The 18,776-nt window shown below is 39.6% G+C and overlaps 1 protein-coding gene across 2 annotated transcripts in view; it reads left to right on the plus strand.

Annotated features, from left to right (window-relative positions):
• uap1 (UDP-N-acetylglucosamine pyrophosphorylase 1) overlaps positions 1–18,776 on the plus strand; it is a 118,499-nt gene that overhangs the window by 70,920 nt on the left and 28,803 nt on the right. For both annotated transcript variants that reach the window (XM_039734771.1, XM_039734769.1), the window contains exons 6-7: positions 455–648; positions 4,702–4,842. In XM_039734771.1, the coding sequence (XP_039590705.1) occupies positions 455–648; positions 4,702–4,842 (335 nt within the window). The remainder of the gene's footprint in view (positions 1–454; positions 649–4,701; positions 4,843–18,776) is intronic.

Raw genomic sequence — 18,776 nt, forward strand, 5'->3', positions numbered from 1 at the left:
AATTGCAGGTTAAGGGCCTTGTTCAAGGGCCCAACAGTGCAGAGTCCCTATTGGCATTTATGGGATTTGAACCAGCAACCTTCCGATTACCAGTGCAGATCCCTAGCCTCAGAGCCACCACTCCGCCATTAAGGGCCTTGCTCAAGGGCCTAGCAGAGTAGGATCTCTTTTTGGCAGTAACAGGGATTTGAACCAGCAGCCTTCCCGCATACCACAGCAGGTCCTTAGCCTCAAAGCCTCCATAATGTGAAGTAAATAAATAAATATTGATTGGAGTTTAATCTAGTTTACTTGCAGTACATAGCATTTGAGCTCCTTTGGTAGAACATTAGATATAGCAAAATCTGATGCTCTATTTCAAAATTAGAAAATTTTAAAATAGGGGTGTTACTTAGATATTCTTTATTACAACTAATATATTGGTGTTTTTGTTTTTTTTTTCTCTTATAACAAGGTGGTAGAAAAGACTAACCCCACCGAGCCTGTTGGAGTTGTGTGCAAAGTGGATGGACGTTATCAAGTTGTGGAATACAGTGAGATCACTCTGGCGACAGCCGAAAAGCGCAGTGCTGATGGCCGTTTAATGTTCAACGCTGGAAACATTTGCAATCACTTTTTCAGCATGGCCTTCCTTAAAAATATTGTACAGTAAGTTCTCTTTTACATCCCAGCCCTATATTGTTTCTTCTTTTGTTTCTATTTTTTTCTGGTTTACTATGACAACAATAGGCAGTTGTTCTCAAGTGAGTTTCTAAGTGTCCTTATCCCATCTTGGTTAATGTTCTCTTAGTTTCATTTAATTAGTGTGGATGAGTGTTTGGCAGTGTCTAATTTAAAGGATATAAATGTGACTTTCTATAATTATTGCAAATTATAAGTTTCTGTGCATTTCATTACTTTGCCCTGGTGTCCGGATATAGTTCTGGAAAAGTATGACTTAACCAGATAATCAGTCAGGCCAGACAGAAGACAAACTTATTCACTACAGCTATTACAAATGAAACAATAATTTGTGTCTAAGAGGATCTATTTAAATGATTACAGGTTACGTTGAAGTGCAGGTCACATGCAAGGCCAGGAAACACTGGGCACATTGTTTTTTTTTTTTGGTTTTTTTTTAAAAGATCAAACCCAGTCAATCTAAGTTAAAATCCAGGCATTTGAATTTGCATCTCTGTATACAAAGCCCAATCCACAATGGATCTTTACACCCTCCTGTATATCCTTGTTTAACAGGCCGCCGGGCAGTCAGCCATTCACGAACACTTGAAGAGGCCTCAGCGGAGTAGGAGAGCACAGATGCATCTGGAGATGTTGTTAGGAGAGGAATTTAATATTGAAAGGTGCCTAAGTAGTGAAAGCAGAGACCCAGTGAGGGCTGCGATTGCGCAAATGCAAAAAGTAGCAAAATGAGCAGGTGAGGGCATTGTTAAAAAAAAAAAAAAAGTTAAAGAAATCAAAAAACAAGAAGGCAACAACAAACTAGAAGAGGGATCATAGGTGTGGCTAGAGAAAGGCATGACTCTTATTTTACATAATTATGGTCTGTTTTGCCACAAAGACACTGAAGACTGGATGTAGATCATTGTAATTTTCAAGAGTTCAGATTTAAAAAATGGTTGTAATAAAAGTTTTTTTGAAGACTGGAATGCACATGAGTAAGTAGTTACCCCTTGATTACTAAAATTCGAATTCTGAAATGGTGCCTGTTTTCTGGTATTGTACATTTTACAATATCTTTTAAGAGTATAAGGACTAAACATTCATTTGTCTGTCGAATGCTGCTTGAAAGTCTAGGACCATATTGGTGGAATAAATCAACCCTGAGATTGTCCGTATACATTATTTGGTAATGAGGCATAATAATTAGCTATAATGTTAGAAAATGTAGATGAGGCCAAATAAAACTCATCAGGTTAACCGTTTCAATGACATCTAATTTTTTTTTTCACTGGCACTCTTTCACTGCGTACACTGTGAGTTTTTGTATCTGGTAACTTTGGGTGAATCAAGAAATTCTACTAATTTCATTCAGTCTACAACTATCTGCAACTGAAAAAAATTATCCATCCCTTGACCTTGTCTTCATAAAGCTGTGATTTTACCACATCGAGATATTCAATTATGTTGAATAAAATGGCAATTTAATGTCTTGCAAAAATGGATAGTCTCCTTTCCCAAATGTGCGGAAACGTTTGGCACAAACGTTTGCAAAACAAGCAACATCATTATCTCTGTAGCGCAACATATACAGTACTTTAGGTTTTGCTCAAAAGTAAGTAGGCTTCCAGAATTTGTACTTTACTAAAAGCTCAGAAAAGTTTAATTTGAATCAAGTGACAGATTTTTGAATTACCATGTGTCCAGGCTCACATCTTAACCTGCAGACATATACACAGACTCAGACATACATCATTCCAGCAATGATGTCTAAAATGAGTAAATCAGACCAAAACTCGGCAGTAAAATTTTGACCCTCTCATAATATTTTCTCTCTCTCTCTGTCTCTGTATATATATTTATATATTGTAACAAAGGCACTATATAGATGCTTGATCCGACACAGATGGACATGGAGGTACATGTAAAATAAATAATCTATTTATTTTTCTTCAGCTGGAGGGCACATCTTCCCCATGTCCCCCAGCCACAATACAGTCCCCAAAGCACCACCAAACAACCACACACTTTCTTCTTCTTCTTTACCACCACTCCTCCTCCTAGCTTCGTCCACCTTCCACCCGACTCTGGCCACTGAGTGGTGATTGCTGGGCCCTTTTATAGTCCACCCGGAAATGCCCCAGGTGGTTGACCAAGTGTGGTGAATGCGCTGCCCATATGGGCTCAGGGATCCCAGCTGCAGCACCAGGACCCAACAGGGCTGCACCCAACTCCAATTCGCATGGAGTCCTGCGGGAAACTGAGGCACCACCCCAAGCCAGGAATGTGGCCATCTAGCATCCAGGGCGAGGTATTGCACCCCCTGAATATAAATGGACGCCCGCCACAATATATATATATATACCCTGGGCAGGGCGCCAGCCCAACACATATATATATAATCTTCATTTGGGTCTTGATCTTTGTTTGTCCGCGAATGAATTAGAAGAAGAAGCACTAGATGGCAGTAGAGAGACAGCTAAAACATAGGCATTGCATTAAGAATCTCCTCCAGGCTTATACTACTGAAGACTGTAGTACTGCAGTCAGACCTCAAAACACAGACATTCAAACTAAACAAATTGTTGTGCTTTAAATTAGCTAAATAGATCTTCATTTAGATCTTGATCTTTGTTTGTCCTGGGGCGCACGGTGAAGTTTCTTGGGGTCATTGGGTGTTTCAGGTCACACAACATCAAACACCCTTGTCCAGACGACCCAACCGGAGGTGATCAGTCCTCGCATTGTGCCTCAATAGCAGTGGTCCTGGTTCATCCCTCTTTATCTAGAGCCATCTGTAGGCTCTTTATGTGGCTTCCATGATGTATTTAGTGGCTCACGTCTTTGTGACCCCTGTGATGCAGAGCAGAGTGAATGCTCTACAGATCAAGTGGCCAGCCAAGCCCCTGCAAACCACTTCCACAGGCAGGCTGTGAGGTCACAATCCTTGTCTCCGGCACTGTTCCAGAAGTTCCCGGTGCTTCAAAAAAGGTCCTCTCATATACCTCCTCCATGTGATCCTCCCAGGCCACGATGAGTTCAGTCATGACTAGTTGTTTTGTGGGTTTTGACAGAACAATTATATTTGGTGCCCTGCGGTGGGCTGGCACCCTGCCCAGGGTTTGTTTCCTACCTTGCCCCCTGTGTTGACTGGGATTGGCTCCAGCAGACCCCCGTGACCCTGTAGTTAGGATATAGCGGGTTGGATAATGGAAGATGGATTATATCTGGACGTTGCAATGTTAATTGTAATGTGTGCTGGGAACTTAAGTTGTTTGCCTTGGTCCATTGTTAGCTGCTAGTCTTGTGCAGTGTGAAGTAGACCTGCCTGAGATTTGGGCTGTGGTCAAGGTTGTTCTGCCCTTACCAAGGTGAAGTAAAAAAATAACAGGTAAGGAATTGTAAAAGAAAAAAAAAATTAAATAACAAACATTTAAACAGCGAGAGTGCAGTGTAATCCTGCTTTTATATGAATTCTCCGATTAAAAAAAAAGATTTAATTGCCAGAGGCTTCCATGTTTCAATAAAGTAGAGGGAATCATGACTATAATGAGGTGTCACATGAAAGCTTTCTTCTTTAGATTTATATTAGGAATGCCTCAAAGCCTGTAATGGGAGTGGTTCTGCTTATTAAGTTAACAACCTCCATTATGTGTTTTTTGCATTAGTCCAGGCAGCTAACCGTCAGTTGCTACTCTATGAAATCCTCTAGGAAATACAGAAGGCTGCATTCAGCCCCTATGCAAGTTTCCATTCTGAAATAGTATACATTCTTATGGGGTTTTCCTGGATTTACCTTCACGTCTTGAAACAACGAAACCTGCAATTTTCAAGTTAAATTTATTCTAGTTTCGTATGCATCCTCCACAAAAAAATTATCCTCCCACAGTGGTTAGGTATGCAATTTGCCTGACAGTTAGCTAGATTTGTATCTGTAAAATGAATTCATCACTGCCTCACTGCAGAATGGTTTCAGAGCTGCTAATTTAATTTTCATGTGTTTAAAACTGTTTGGATTTTTATTTATTTCTTTTTTTCCAGAATATATGAGCCTCAGCTGCAACATCATGTGGCACAGAAGAAAATCCCGTATGTGGATGCTCAAGGACAGCTAATCAAACCCGACAAACCAAATGGAATCAAAATGGAAAAATTTGTCTTCGACATCTTTCAGTTTGCCAAGTGAGTTCAGTACTTTTCCACCCGAGCTTTAACACATGTGAGGTTGGTAGCATGTGCTTTCCCTTAAGCCAGAGCCAAAAGAAGTATAATGTATCATAGATTATTATCGTGAGAGAGAAAGAGCAAGCAAATGCATAAGGAAAAAAAAGAAAGATTATCTTCATGGTTGTTAGCCCATGGTGCACTGTGCAAATATATTATTTTCCAAACTTCTACTTTAATGTTTTCTTTATATATTAGAAATTTAAAAGCAAAATTACACTTTGTCTTTTATTTCAGATTTATTATAGGATGTATCTATTTAGAGGTAGCTGGTTGTGTTCTTATCTTAATGGCTAATAACCCATTAACATTTTAGTAATAGCATTCTCAGTAAAAATGACTTCTTAACTGCAGAAATGATAGGTTAAAAAATTGTCAACAAAATTTGTTTTTCTATATAATTTGTATAAAGGACTAAGAAACTTTCCCCCATCAATCTACTTTAAAACCCTACTTATCCAGTTATAGGGTCATCCAGTGCCAGCGGATATATTGCAAGCACAGGGCACAATGTAAGAACCATCCCTGATGTGTCATCAGTCCATTGTAAGGCACACACAAATACACACCCTCATTTACACATACAGGCCAATTTAAACTCGCATGTTAGGGCAACATAGTGGGAGCACTGTGAGGAGGAAAACCAGATTCCATGGAGAAAACTTTGCATGCACATGGGGAGATTGTACAAACTTCACAGGGACAATGACTGGCCTGGAATTCAAGCCATAGAGCTCTGAAGTCACTGTGCCAATCATTCATCTTTCATGCTGTCCTGAGATCAATTTACAACAGTTAAATTTGCAGGTGGTTTTGTAATTTACTATCATCATAAGATAGACAGTTGCACCAGGTACAGCACACACCAAATCACTAAGTTCATGGGCAATACAACAATGATAGGCCCCATCTGTGTTGGTGATGAGATGGCGTCCAGAGAGAAGATCAGACCTCTTGTGGACTGGTGCAATAACAATAACCGGACCCTGAATATTAATCAGGTCTGGCCGGGTCAGGGTGGGGAGTATACACTTGTACAGCGCATTGACACACCAACCACATGATGAAACAGCTTGGAATCCTGGTTGGCAATCCTCCAGGCAGACACGCGGTCCAGTCGCACCCTCCAGAAATAACCCTCCATCTGCCGTCGCCAAGTGTTACGTGGGCGTCCCCTTGGCCTGGTCCAGCTGCTCTGGTCCTCAACAATGACGATCCTGCGAGCCAGATCACCCTTGGGGAATTGTGCCACATGGCATTAGTGCCGTATCTGATGCTCCCTCACAATGCAGGTAATGTGCCTCATTCGGGACTCCATGAGCAACACAAAGCCAAACCAGCAGTACCCAAGGATTCTCCGAAGAGACACCGTACCAAAGGAGTCCAGTCTTCGTCTCGGGTCACCGGATAGAATCCATGTCTCGCAAACATATAGCAAGACAGGAAGCACCAGGACTCTAAAGGCTTGGACCTTTGTCCTTTTGCAGAGATATTGGGAGAACCACACACCCCTCATAATGCCTCCAAGCTCTCCCAGTCCATCTACTGACTTCATTGGAAGAGTCAACATAGACACGAATGTCACTGCCTACGTAAGTAAACCTCTCTGTGAGGTCGACACTGTCTCCACAGACAGACACACTGCTGATGACTGTGCCCAAGAGGTCATTAAAGGCCTGGATGTTTGTTTTTTATCCAGGATAATTATTAATAAAGCCAAGGAAATCACCATCGACTTCAGAAAGAACCATGTCACTCACTTTCTCCTCCCTGTTCACGGCTTTGAATGTGGAGTCAGTTAAAACTGCAACATTCATTGAGCTCGAGATAATAATTGATTTCTCCTGGACCCAACACACCTCCTCTTTAGTGAAGAGAGGACAGAGACGACTGCACTTCCTGTGGCGCATTAGAAGAGCTTGCCATCCTCCACTCACCAACACCTCTTTCCACGAGAAAGTATAAAGAGTACATTGACTACCTACATCTCTCTCTGGTATGGGGACTATACTGCCACTGTAAAGAGTGGTAAGAGCAATGGAGAAAGTCATTGGGACATCTGTCCCTCCCATACAGGAACTCTTATCACAAACGCTGCCAAAACAAGGTCACCAACATTATGAAAGACCACACTCACCTCCACTATTTACCCTTGTGCCCTCTGGCAAGTGATTCTGAAGTATACAGTGCAGAACTAACAGATTTCATAAAAGTTTCATCCCTCCATTCATTAGACTCTTAAACAATACAGTCCTAGTTTGTTAATATAGCACAATATATAACTCATCCATACAATACGTTGGTAATTCTCTGTTGTTTGAGCTTGGTATTCTTTTTGTTTTTCTTGTCTATTTTTGTGATCTGTTCTTGCTCATAATCAGGTTGGGCGACACAGTTTTGTGCAGTGCTATATGTGGATTGGAAGAACAAATAAATATAACCTTGAACCCTGAACCCTATAGTAGTATTAGATTGTCCATCTAGCTCTGTGAAGTGGATTACTTATGTTCTGTTTTGGGTGTTGTATTTATGTCATTTGTTGGACGCCCATTGCATGCCCTACCTACCTGGAAGGGGGTCTCTCTCTGATTGCCTTTCCTACGGTTTCTCCATTTTTTTTTTCCCGTACAAGTTTTTTTTTTTTTTTTGGGAGTTTTTACTTGTCTTCTTATGGAGTCAGGCCTAGGGGGCTGTCAAAAAACAGGCTCTGTTAAAGCCCGTTGAAGTATTTCTTGTGTGATTTTGGGCTTTCTACTCTATAAAATCCTAAGCCTAAAAGTGCAACGATTTAATGTGACATTTTTGTCACGCTTTAAATCTGGCTTATTTTAAAACCTACATATATATATGTTTGATATCATTCTTTTCAGAATTTATCAAGCTTTAATGTGATGTTGTTAGATTTTCAGATTCTTATTCCGTTTTTAAATTATAAGCTAAAAAATATAAAGAACTCGCGTCCCGAGACGAGACTTTGTGCCAAGAGATTTAACCACGCCTGGGGCTGGAAATAAAAGACAAAGAGTAGGACAGCTGCTGTACAGGCTTTTAAATGTATGAAGCGCCGCGTGAGATGCAGATCATGTGGCACGACGACGACAGTAGCAACAGCAGCAAAGAGGAGGTAAAAAAAACCCTCTATTTGTTTCTCATTGTATCACCGTTTAAGAGGGGGTGTTGTAGGAGCGACCGTGTCTCCATGGGGTGTGTTCAGTCCCCCTCTTCACAACGCAAGCAGCAGAGATGCAAAGTGGCTGGCGCATAGCGCAGGCTGGGAAAGTTGGCGAGCGAAGCGAGCAGGGGGCAAACCCCCTAGTATAAGAATAAATTGTTGTTGTTGTTAGGTGAAGTGGCAGATCACCTCAGGCCTCATGCATAACGGCGTGCGTAGAATTCACACTCTAACATGGTGTATGGACAAAAGTGGAAATGTGCTTACACACAAAAAAATCCAGATGCATAAATCTGTGCGTTCACCAACTTCCACGTTCTTCCGCTACATAAATCCCGGTCAATATGAAAAGTAACGTATGTGCAAGCGCCTGCTGCCCCACCTCAACTCCTCCCAGAATTACGCCTCTTTGAATATGCAAATCAGCATAAATAGCCATTAAGCTCAGTGTTCTGTGAAAAGGCAATGGCAAAAGCACGAGGGGAAATAGAAGAATTTCAGCGAATACCAAGTGGAGGAAAGCAAAAACGTACTATTTATTGGTTTAAACAGTGGTATAAACAACAAAAGGAAGTTGATCGAGTGACATAGAGTGTCGGAGAAAACAGAATGCTCAAGTTCACAAAGTCACACAGTGCCTGAAATAAAAAAGAAGTTGTCAGATATCAAAGTTGGCATGAAAAGGAGAGTCGTAGCCCACCATATGAGTGTCATATGAAAGCTTATTAGGGTACAGAGAAAAAAAAATAGGCACACAGTGGGGAAAAAAGCACGAAATGTCAACTTTAATTTCAGAATTTCCACTTTAATCACATAGTTTATTTTGTTATTACAGTAGAACATCATAAACTTCACCTTAAAATCGTTTAATTTACTAGTATCTCAAACCCCATCGTAACTAAATTAGCCCGTTAAATGCTTTGTTTTATATTTGATCTTCTATATGCTCTGTGTGTGTGAATCACTACATGCTTCTTGTTTCTCTTCCTCCGACAGGACACAGAATCCATTACATTTGTGATATTACAGCTCTCTGAATAATTTAAATACTGAGATGTATACTTGATATCATTTTCCTGATGATAGGAGTTAAAGCATGTTATTAAACATGGGAACACGGTGGCGCAGTGATTGTTCATGTCTCACGCAAGATGCTTGGTGCGCTGTGCACGGCCTTCGATGAAATCATTTATTGCATCAGTACTGTCTCTTTCAAATGTACTAACCTCCAATTCCTGTCCTTACTTTTCTTTCTCCAAATTCCCAGTTGCCACACAATCAGCTCTGTAGTAGATGTTAAGCCATCTGTAAGCTTAGAATGCCGATTCTTCAGAACTTTTAAAGAACATTGAAATATCTTCATAGTACATGTTTAATTATTCTATCCATCTATTCTTCCAGTGTCGTGTCAGCCCCAGCAAGAATACAGCGCGAGGCAGGAACAATCTGCGAACAGAGCGCCAGCTCCTCGCTAGCGCTGCGGTACTGTGTCCTCACATGTTTAATTATTAAAAATATAGATTATTTAAATGAAGTTAAAGTTCTATCTATATAATATAATAAACATATTTTGCTACATTTCATCTTATAAATGATATCGTCATCATATGTAAATGTACGCTTTATAAAATGGCTCAGGTTGTGCAATATTATAACTGTATCACAAGTTTACAGCGAGGTAATTGTACTTAAAAGTACAAACAGTTCTACAAGGAGCACTTGATTGATTGACTGATTGAGTGCGTTTATAGTCCTTGGGATGAAACTCTTTCTGAACCGCGAGTTCCATACAGGAAAGGCTCTAAAGCATTTGCCGTATGAGAGCAGTTCAATAGACAGAGTGGCTGAGGCAGCGTGTGCTTGATGCTGTATATCGATAATTCTCTTTCCGATCAGCTGCTATACATCTGTCATTCCCCACTCAGATACAGTGATATAAATACTCAGAGTGGTGCAGTGAGAGTATTACGGAAAAAGATGATCAGCTGTGGCAACCCGTAACGGGAACAGCTGAAAGAAGAAGAAAGTGCAGTGAGAGTAACAACGCTAAAGCAGCTATGGTATTTAGAATAGTTTGACTATTCTGTGGACTGTTATATTGTTACTGGTTAATTACAATCAGATGGATTAAACTAATAAACAATATGCGGTTAATTTCAGTGTATTTCTAAAGCCGCATCAGGGATGTGAATCTAAAAAAGAAAGATAAACCACACTGGAACAGTAGCATTGCTTTGACGCTGGTTGCCACCAATTTGCAAAACCGAATGGAGAACTTGCGTACGACAGGGATGGAGCTACCATGAAAATGTGCGTGGCTTTATGCCAAGTTTAGGTTTTATACATCGCGATTTGAACGTGGAAACGTTCTTATACAGCATTTTTGTGCGTACGCACCATTTATACATGAGGTCCCCTAGACACCATCGAATGCAACATGATGAATGTTTCAGAATTCTAAATAGAACAAATTTGTAGCAAACAAATTAATATCAATGAGCATTAAACATTATCTGTGGCAAGGAAATAGACAATTCTCCACAGATGATCCGGTTCACAGGATCCTCATTGTTGAGTACCCAAATGGCTGGAACAGGTCAATGGGGTGCCCGCACAGCACATGGCTGTGGCAGATAGATGATCATTCCCGGGGGTGGGACTGGACCGCATGTCTGCCTGGGGGGTTGCCAACCAGGATCCCGAGGTGTTTATTCGTGTGTGGTGGGTGTGGCAACGCACTGTACCATTGCATGGGCCGCAACCTGGCCTGACCTGGCAGGAAACACAAGTTTTTGGTGTTACTGCACAGTTTCAGGAGTATGGGCCCAATTGTTTGTCTAGGCACTGTCGTAATGGAGTTGGCACCTTCTCTGTTGTTTTTTCTGGGTAGTTCAATTTCCTCCCACATTTTGTAGTTGCTTGTTTGGGTAATTGGTTACTTTAATTGCAACTTTTATGTGTGTAGGTGTGCCCTGTAATTGACTGACTGACATCTAATCCAATTTTCAGTTCTGTCTTCCACCAGATCCTGCAGAGTTAGGCTGTTACTCCAGCTATATGTTTAAGGAAAGAAGTTAAATTGCAAATTGGATGGTTGGAGAGAACATTTCTGGTCCTGCTAAAGAGAAGAAGAATCATCTCTTTGTACCTTGTACATAGCAGTTTGAAAAAGCAAATTAAATAATTAACCCTTTTTCCAGTTATACTATACCAGTAGTGGCACGTGCAGTGAATATACCTGACTTATAGTTTTCACCCCCTTTCTCTGTACGTTTAGCATTCGTTTGTTCAGAGGTTGATGCGCTTGCTGCTTCCTGAGCTGCTGTTCTTTTCTCCACCCTAATGGCCTGCTTCTTCTGTTCTTTTCGCATTAAACTGATTAAGTCAGTGTTTGTGTTGGAATAACTAAGTACGATTTCCTTAATTTTTCACTTAAGCTGGCACTTAAGTCTTCAATCTGCCTCAAGAATGATTTAAGATATGAAGAGTTAGGGAAAGTAACGACGAAGCTGGGAGGGAATGAGAATGGCGCCCATACGCATGTGACGCCCTTCTGATATCTGCCGGGAGTTGATTCTACAATAAAATAAAATAAAAATTAAAAGAGGAATAACCTTGGAGGTCAATCTTCACCCCGAAAATGGATAGTAGACATCACGTAGTACAGGTATATGTGTACCACATTTCAGGAGAATCGGTCAAACAGTTTGTGAGCTACAGTTGATTTAAAATCCTGGACAGACAAACGAACAGCCACGGTAGCGTATAATAGAAGAAGATAATAATGTTCTTTAGAATTAGCAATACTGTATGCAATTCATGGTCTTCAAACTGCTAGAAGTATATACAGTTCATGTCTTTATACTTTTGCAATATGACAAGTTGGCTAAGTTAAACCTTTTTTATGAATAACTGCCATGTGAAAAGAAAATGCTTAGATTTGCAAAAAATTTATAAAAATTGACACTTGGCCAGATATCGCAAGTGTTCACATCCGTGTGTTACTTCATGAAAGTGATTCCTGCTTCAATAGCAGATATAATTCCATTTAGGATATTTGTCCCAGTGTAGCAGAACTATGTTGGTTTTGCTCGTGCTTCCCTACAAAACCATTCATTTTTTGAAGAGAACATTGATGAAGACACTCTGCATGTCCTTCTGTGGATTTCCAACTAGAGTTAGGTCAGGATGCTCACTGAATTACTGAAGGAGTTTAGCTTTCTGACATTTAGCCACTGTGGTCTTGACTTTGCTTAGTGTTCAAGGTTTTTAGTTCTTTGTCAATGTCCCCTTTTTTGCAGAAAACAATAGGTTTAGTAGTGTTAATGATACTCTAGAGAAGAGCAATCAGATTTATTCCAGGACTAATTAGAATGAATTATGAGGAAAAAGAAGAGAAGCATGGAGAGATTAGGAGGTGACCTGGCAGAAGTATGCAAAATATATAATGGGATTAGCGCAAACATTTTGCCATCTGTTGCTTTGAAATAAATTGTTCTGTGACAGCACAGGGGGCACAGATGTTTAACATTTTTTTTCAAATAGAAAGTTGTAAATCTAGCAATGTGGGAGAAAGCAGGACTTTGGGAACCTTCAGTTCTCAACCCGATAACATTATAGTAGCTTAATTAACTCGTGGAAGGTTCTGCAACCAATTAAGTGAGTTTTGTACTTTGTTTTTGTCATCTTGGTTAATTTAGTTTATTATTCTTTTTGCTTTGTCCAAGTGGAAATCTTATATTGTTTGATTTTAAGTCAAGTTTACTTTTTAGCGGTCACTGACGGCTATCCTGTCTGGTAGAAACCAAGAGAGAGGATAATATATAACAAATTGTACGTAATCTTAATGATGGTTATGGGAGTAATGTGTTATGACACCCAGTGTGCATCAAACCCTTCTGCATGTAGCAATGCATAGTCACAGGTTAGTTAGAGTACCCATGCTAACCCCTGTCCACTACTTGAAATGCTTATTATGGGAATGCAAGATTCCTAACTGGACCTTAGATGAATAGAAAAAAGTCACCTGGTTTGATGATTCTCATTTTCTGTTGCATCATTTGGATGACTGGGTACATCTGCATTGTTTACCTGGGGAAGAAATGGCACCAGGATTTACAATGGAAAGAAGACAAGCCGGAAGAGAGAGGGTAATGCTTTGGGCAATGTCCTGCTGGGAAACTCTGGGTCTGGGCATTCATGTAAAAAAAAAATTTGATACAACCTACTTAACCTACTTACCCCTGTGTGACAACATTATTAGTCGTGATGGTCTTGTACCCCTTACCAGATGGCTGCCACATATGGGCATGGTCCCAGGATCCATGTGTAATGTCAAAGAGTTTGATCATAGTATGAAGGCAGAGTTCAAAGGATGGTGATTTATAAACTGTAAATTCAATTCAGTTTTGAAACACATTTTTCTATTTTGCCTGTAGTTTTTCAAATATTTTTAAAATATTTGAGCATATGGTTTTATTATTCCTTTTATTTGTTTGTTAAGGTTTTAACTTTTTCGTTGTTTTGTACCTTGTGGTGCTTTAATACTCATTTAGAAGCTGTTTAATGTAGGCAAGTACTCGTGGTGACTGTGTCAAATCAAGCGAATGGCCAAGCTCTTGTAAATTTGACATAGACTTATTGTGTTTAGCTCCTTCTTCTCTTTAGCAGTAAGGCCTGCTGGGTCTTTTCAATACTTTGTGCTCTTGTCTTTGTTTGTTTCACTTTTACTATTAAGATTTCACAACTTTTATTTTTGTTTTTCTACATAATGTGCTGGTCATGACAACTAGGAGTTAATTACTTATTTTGAAATGAGATTTTTTAAAAATATTTTCTTGCTTTCAGTCTGTTTTCACCATATTGTTGCATGCCGTATCCAGATGGCTATTATCTTAGAGTTTTTTTGTTTTTTTTCCTAACAGTTTTCTATGGCTACAGCAGCTTCTGGATCAAATCAAGTGATTCTTGTAGAGCAGCCACAGGATTACAAAAATTCTTTAACCCTGACTTATGTGTAATTGACACTGTTAGCTTATTTTGCATTCCTCAATTAAATTAGGCATGCTACTGCTGTGATTACTGTTTTCTCCTCTTTCTGAAAGCACCTGTCCTCTTCTTAATAACGGAAGAAATGATAGGAAAACTTTGAATGGGAACAGCTCGCTGAACAGACATAGCATGTCGATTAGATACATGCGATAAGCATAAAGGCTGCCATATAGGCATCTGTGTATCACTTTTATTCAAGGTCTTTTTTAGACAGGGTGAAGTGTTAGTCAACCGTCACACATCCACTGTAAGCTGTTGGATTGTCTCTGGGTACTCTGGTTAGCTCCCAATGTGCAGAAATAGGCTATAAGGGTTCATTTTCTTACTGCAAATCAATAGGTGTGCTCCTAAGAGCTCAGCAGTGGACTTTTACCCTGTCCAGGGTTAGGTACTATTTGTTGCCAAAAGTGGGATAAATTCCTTGTACAATTTTGTGAAAAAGAAAGCACACCCTCTTTCAATTGTAAGGTTTTATGTATTAGGAGATAATAAAAACTCATCTGGTCCTTAGCAGGTCTTAAAATTAGGTAAATACAACCTCTGATGAACAACAATACATGACATATTACATCTACTTCTTTGAGCTGTTCCCGTTAGTGGTTGCTACAGCGGATCATCTTCTTCCATATCTTCCTGTCCTCGTCATCTTGTTCTGTTACTCCAATCACCTGCATGTCCTCTCTCGTCACATCCATAAATCTCCTCTTAGGCCTTCCTCTCTTCCTCTTTCCTGGCAGCTCTATCCTTAACAGCCTTCTCCCAATATACTCAGCATCTCTCCTCTGCACATGTCCAAACCAACAAAATCTCGCCTCTCTGACTTTGTCTCTCAACCGTCCAACCTGACATAACATGACATATTACATGTTAAACCAAAATGCAGAAACAGTGTGTATAAAGTTAAGAACACCCTTAATTCTTTCTTAGGAATTAAGAGAGTGAGTAGCAGCAAGTGTGACCACCTCTGTAAAAGCAGACGTTTTGGCAGTTTCCTTGTCTGGAGCATTCAGGTGTATTTTAACACAATACCAAGGAGGATGGACATCTGCGATGATCTCAAAAAGCAGTTGTGGCTGCCCATCATTCTGGGAAGGGTTATAAGGCCATTGCCAAACAATTTAAAGTCCATCATTGTACAGTGAGAAAGATTATTCACAAGTGGAAAACATTCAAGACAGTTGCCAAACTTCCCAGGAGCGGACGTCCTAGCAAATGCACCCCAAAGTCAGACTGTGGAATACTCAGATTGCAAAACAATCCAAGAACTCCATCTCAGACTCTACAGGCCTCAGTTATCATGTTAAATTATAAAGTTTGTGACAGTACAATTAGAAAAAAGAATAAACAAATATGGCTTGTTTAGAAAGGTTGCCAGAAGAAAGCCTCTTCTCTCTGAAAAGAACATGGCAGCATGGCTTAAGTTTGCAAAGCTGCATCTGAACAAACCACAAGACTTCTGGAAAGATGTCCTTTAGACAGACGAGACCAAAGTGGAGATGAATGGCCAAAACCAAATACAACATATTAGCACAAACACCTCATGCCAACTGTCAGTTGTAGTGGAGGGCTGATGATTTGGGCTTGTTTTTCAACCACAGTACCTGGGCACCTTGCAGTCATTGAGTCGACCATGAACTCCTCTGTATATCAATGTATTGTAGAGTTAAATATAAGGCCATTCTGTTCAACAGTTAAAGCTTTGCCGAAATTGAGTCTTACAACAGGACGATGATCCCAAACACACCAACAAATCTACAACAGAATGGCTGAAAAAGAAAAGAATTAATGTGTTTCAATGGCCCAGTCAAAGTCCAGACCTCAACCCAATTGAAACACTGTTGTGGGACCTTAGAGATCTGTGCATTAACGAACACCTGCACAACTCAGTGAACTGAAGCAACATTGTAAAGAAGAGTGAGCCAAAATAAATTCCTCTACAATCATGTGAGACCAATAAAGTCATACAGAAAATGATTACTGCCGTTGTACAAGCTATTGAATCATGGGCTGTTCTTAGTTTTTCACACATGGCTTCTTCATTTTGGCTTAAATTTTGTTAAGTAAATAATGACATGGTAGAATCGGTTGTGTGTTGTTCTAGACCTGATGATCGATTTAATATTTAAATAATTTTAGAATCTGGCAACAACCTGGGGATTCATGTGTAACGCCTTGCATAGAATTCACACTAAAACATGGCATACAGACAAAAAAATTCAGTTGCATAAAATGTTGTGTAAGCAAAGTTCTACGTGTTTTACCTTTATAAATCTCAATCAAAGTTAATTTTAACACACATGCATGAGCATATGGTCCCACTATGACTCCTCCCAGAATTTTTCATAATTGATTATGCAACTCTACATATATAGCCCCTTCTGTTCAAGTGTTTTGGTAAAAGACAACAGCAAAAACACGTGTAAAAAAGAAGAATTTCAGCGAATGCGAAATGGAGGTCCTGCTCAGTGAAGTGGAGGCCAAATAAAATTTACTATTTGGTGGCTTAAGCAGTGGTATAAGCAACAAACAGAAATTGATAGAGTGGCACTCAAAAGTTCAAGTTCATAAAGTCGCACAGTGCCCAAAATAAAAAAGAAGTGATCAGATATCAAAGTCGACGTGAAAAGGTGTGTCACAGCCCCAGAGGAGGTAACCGAATTCCAGGGCTCACACCATTTCGCAATTATTGTTGAGACACTTATATACTGTATCTCACCACGACATTAATGAGACGCATTTTTGCATCACAGATAATTTTCACATTAAGTGGAAATGCTTTCTATTTACATAAGTAAATTCATTCTTGTAAGGCGCCTTTGTAGCAATTTGTGTGCATTTGATCACTCCAATTACGTTTGGAAAGCCAGACATTGCTTCAAATTGTACTTTGATGTTTGCATGTTCAATCAAAGTGTAAGGAAATCTTATATGTCTGGATGACATGCGGATAATACCATCCCATACAGCGGGCATGGCGTGACTCAGTGATGACTGAGAATTACCGAATCGGTCAGCCGGTTCACACATGAAAAGCTCCTTTGTAAAGCCAGTCCCAGTTCAGCACACAGCACCAAAAGGATAGCTCTGGGAAATCGATATCGACTTGGAAGCCAGTCATCATCATGGAACAAATCAGTATGATCTCTAATTCTTCCATTTGCAATGTCTTCTAACAGTGCTACAGCATCCATGGTAGTTGGAATAGTTTTGTCATTCCATGCACCTTTATATTGTTACAGATTGATTACAATTAAGTGATTTACAATTTCTAAATGATATGCAACTAATTTCGGTATATTCGATAAAGCCCGCGTCATGGATGCAATTCTAAAAAAGAAAGGGAAACCACACAGAAACAGTAGCACTGCTTTGATGCTGGGTGCCACTTGTTTACAAAACTGAGCAGAAATGTGCGTACACACAGTGTGAGGCTGCTGTGAAAATGTGCATGACATGATGCCAAGTTTAGTTTTTATATGTCTCGACATGAGAGGGGAAACGGGCGTGGGACATTTTTATACATGAGGCCTCAGATGTTTTTATGCGCTTATACGTAAACCCATAGGGCTGTAAGAGGGTGTACTTTTTTCACATGACAGTATCTACCATCATATATTGGAAGATTAATGAGTCAGGAAATGGCACCATAGACATAAGTACGTGTTAATTTAGGTATTCATATGGAAATCATAGTGTCAGCCAAAAAATCAATCCTATTGACATCAATCATGTAAAAAAAAACTGAAATCAAATGTATAGCCTATGGATAGACTGAAAACATGAAAGCATTTGATCTTAAATGAGCTCTTTGTGTCAGTATTATTTTTGAATAAATTCCATTATGCACTGCAGAGCTTCCACTTATTTTAATTTATGTGCAATAAAAAGACATCCTTACCACCATCCTCGTACAGATACACCATATCATTTAATCAAATTCAAACCATAGTATAAAACAAGACTGAAAATTCTATATTTATGAGAATGTAGAAGCCCTGAGAGAGCTTCACCCACCCATACAGTCCTCTGCAGCAGAAATGGAGCAATATTTGAAAATGTGAGACGCCAGATGTTTTACTGGAAAGTGTATACTGTATATAAAACAAGGCTTGGTTCTACATACGTAATGTATACATTATATTACATATAGTACCCTATGATTTGTATGAAGGAGGGACTGCTTTTGTAGGAGATCTTGTTAAAAGGAAATTTTAGAGTGCCTCATACCAGTTCCACATCTGCATTTCTATTTTAAGAAAACCACTAAAAACTTTAAAGATCAGTATAGGTTGGCATGGACATTTTATTTTTTTAATTTGGCCCTTTAAAATTGCTTAATTGAAGCATTTTCTGCCTTGCGTGAGTTGCAAGTGTATATAGTTTAATCATAATTGTTTGAGACTGCAGCAACAGGTGCAACACATACAGTGAATTTATTTTTAAACGTAAAAGAACACCACAAAAATGTGTTCTTTATTGTCTAATCTGTTTGTAGTCATTTTAGTAATGAACTCTGAGTGACTCTGAGCCCACTGATGAATATGTCAGTCAGTCATTGTCTAACCTGCTTAGCCCTGAACAGACATGCTGGAACCTTTCCCAGCTAGCATAGGGAACAAGGCAGGAACAAACCCTGGACAGGGCGCCAGTCCATTGCATGATGCTAATT

The sequence above is a fragment of the Polypterus senegalus genome, chromosome 14 (assembly GCF_016835505.1).
Source record: "Polypterus senegalus isolate Bchr_013 chromosome 14, ASM1683550v1, whole genome shotgun sequence".
Taxonomy (NCBI): domain Eukaryota; kingdom Metazoa; phylum Chordata; class Cladistia; order Polypteriformes; family Polypteridae; genus Polypterus; species Polypterus senegalus.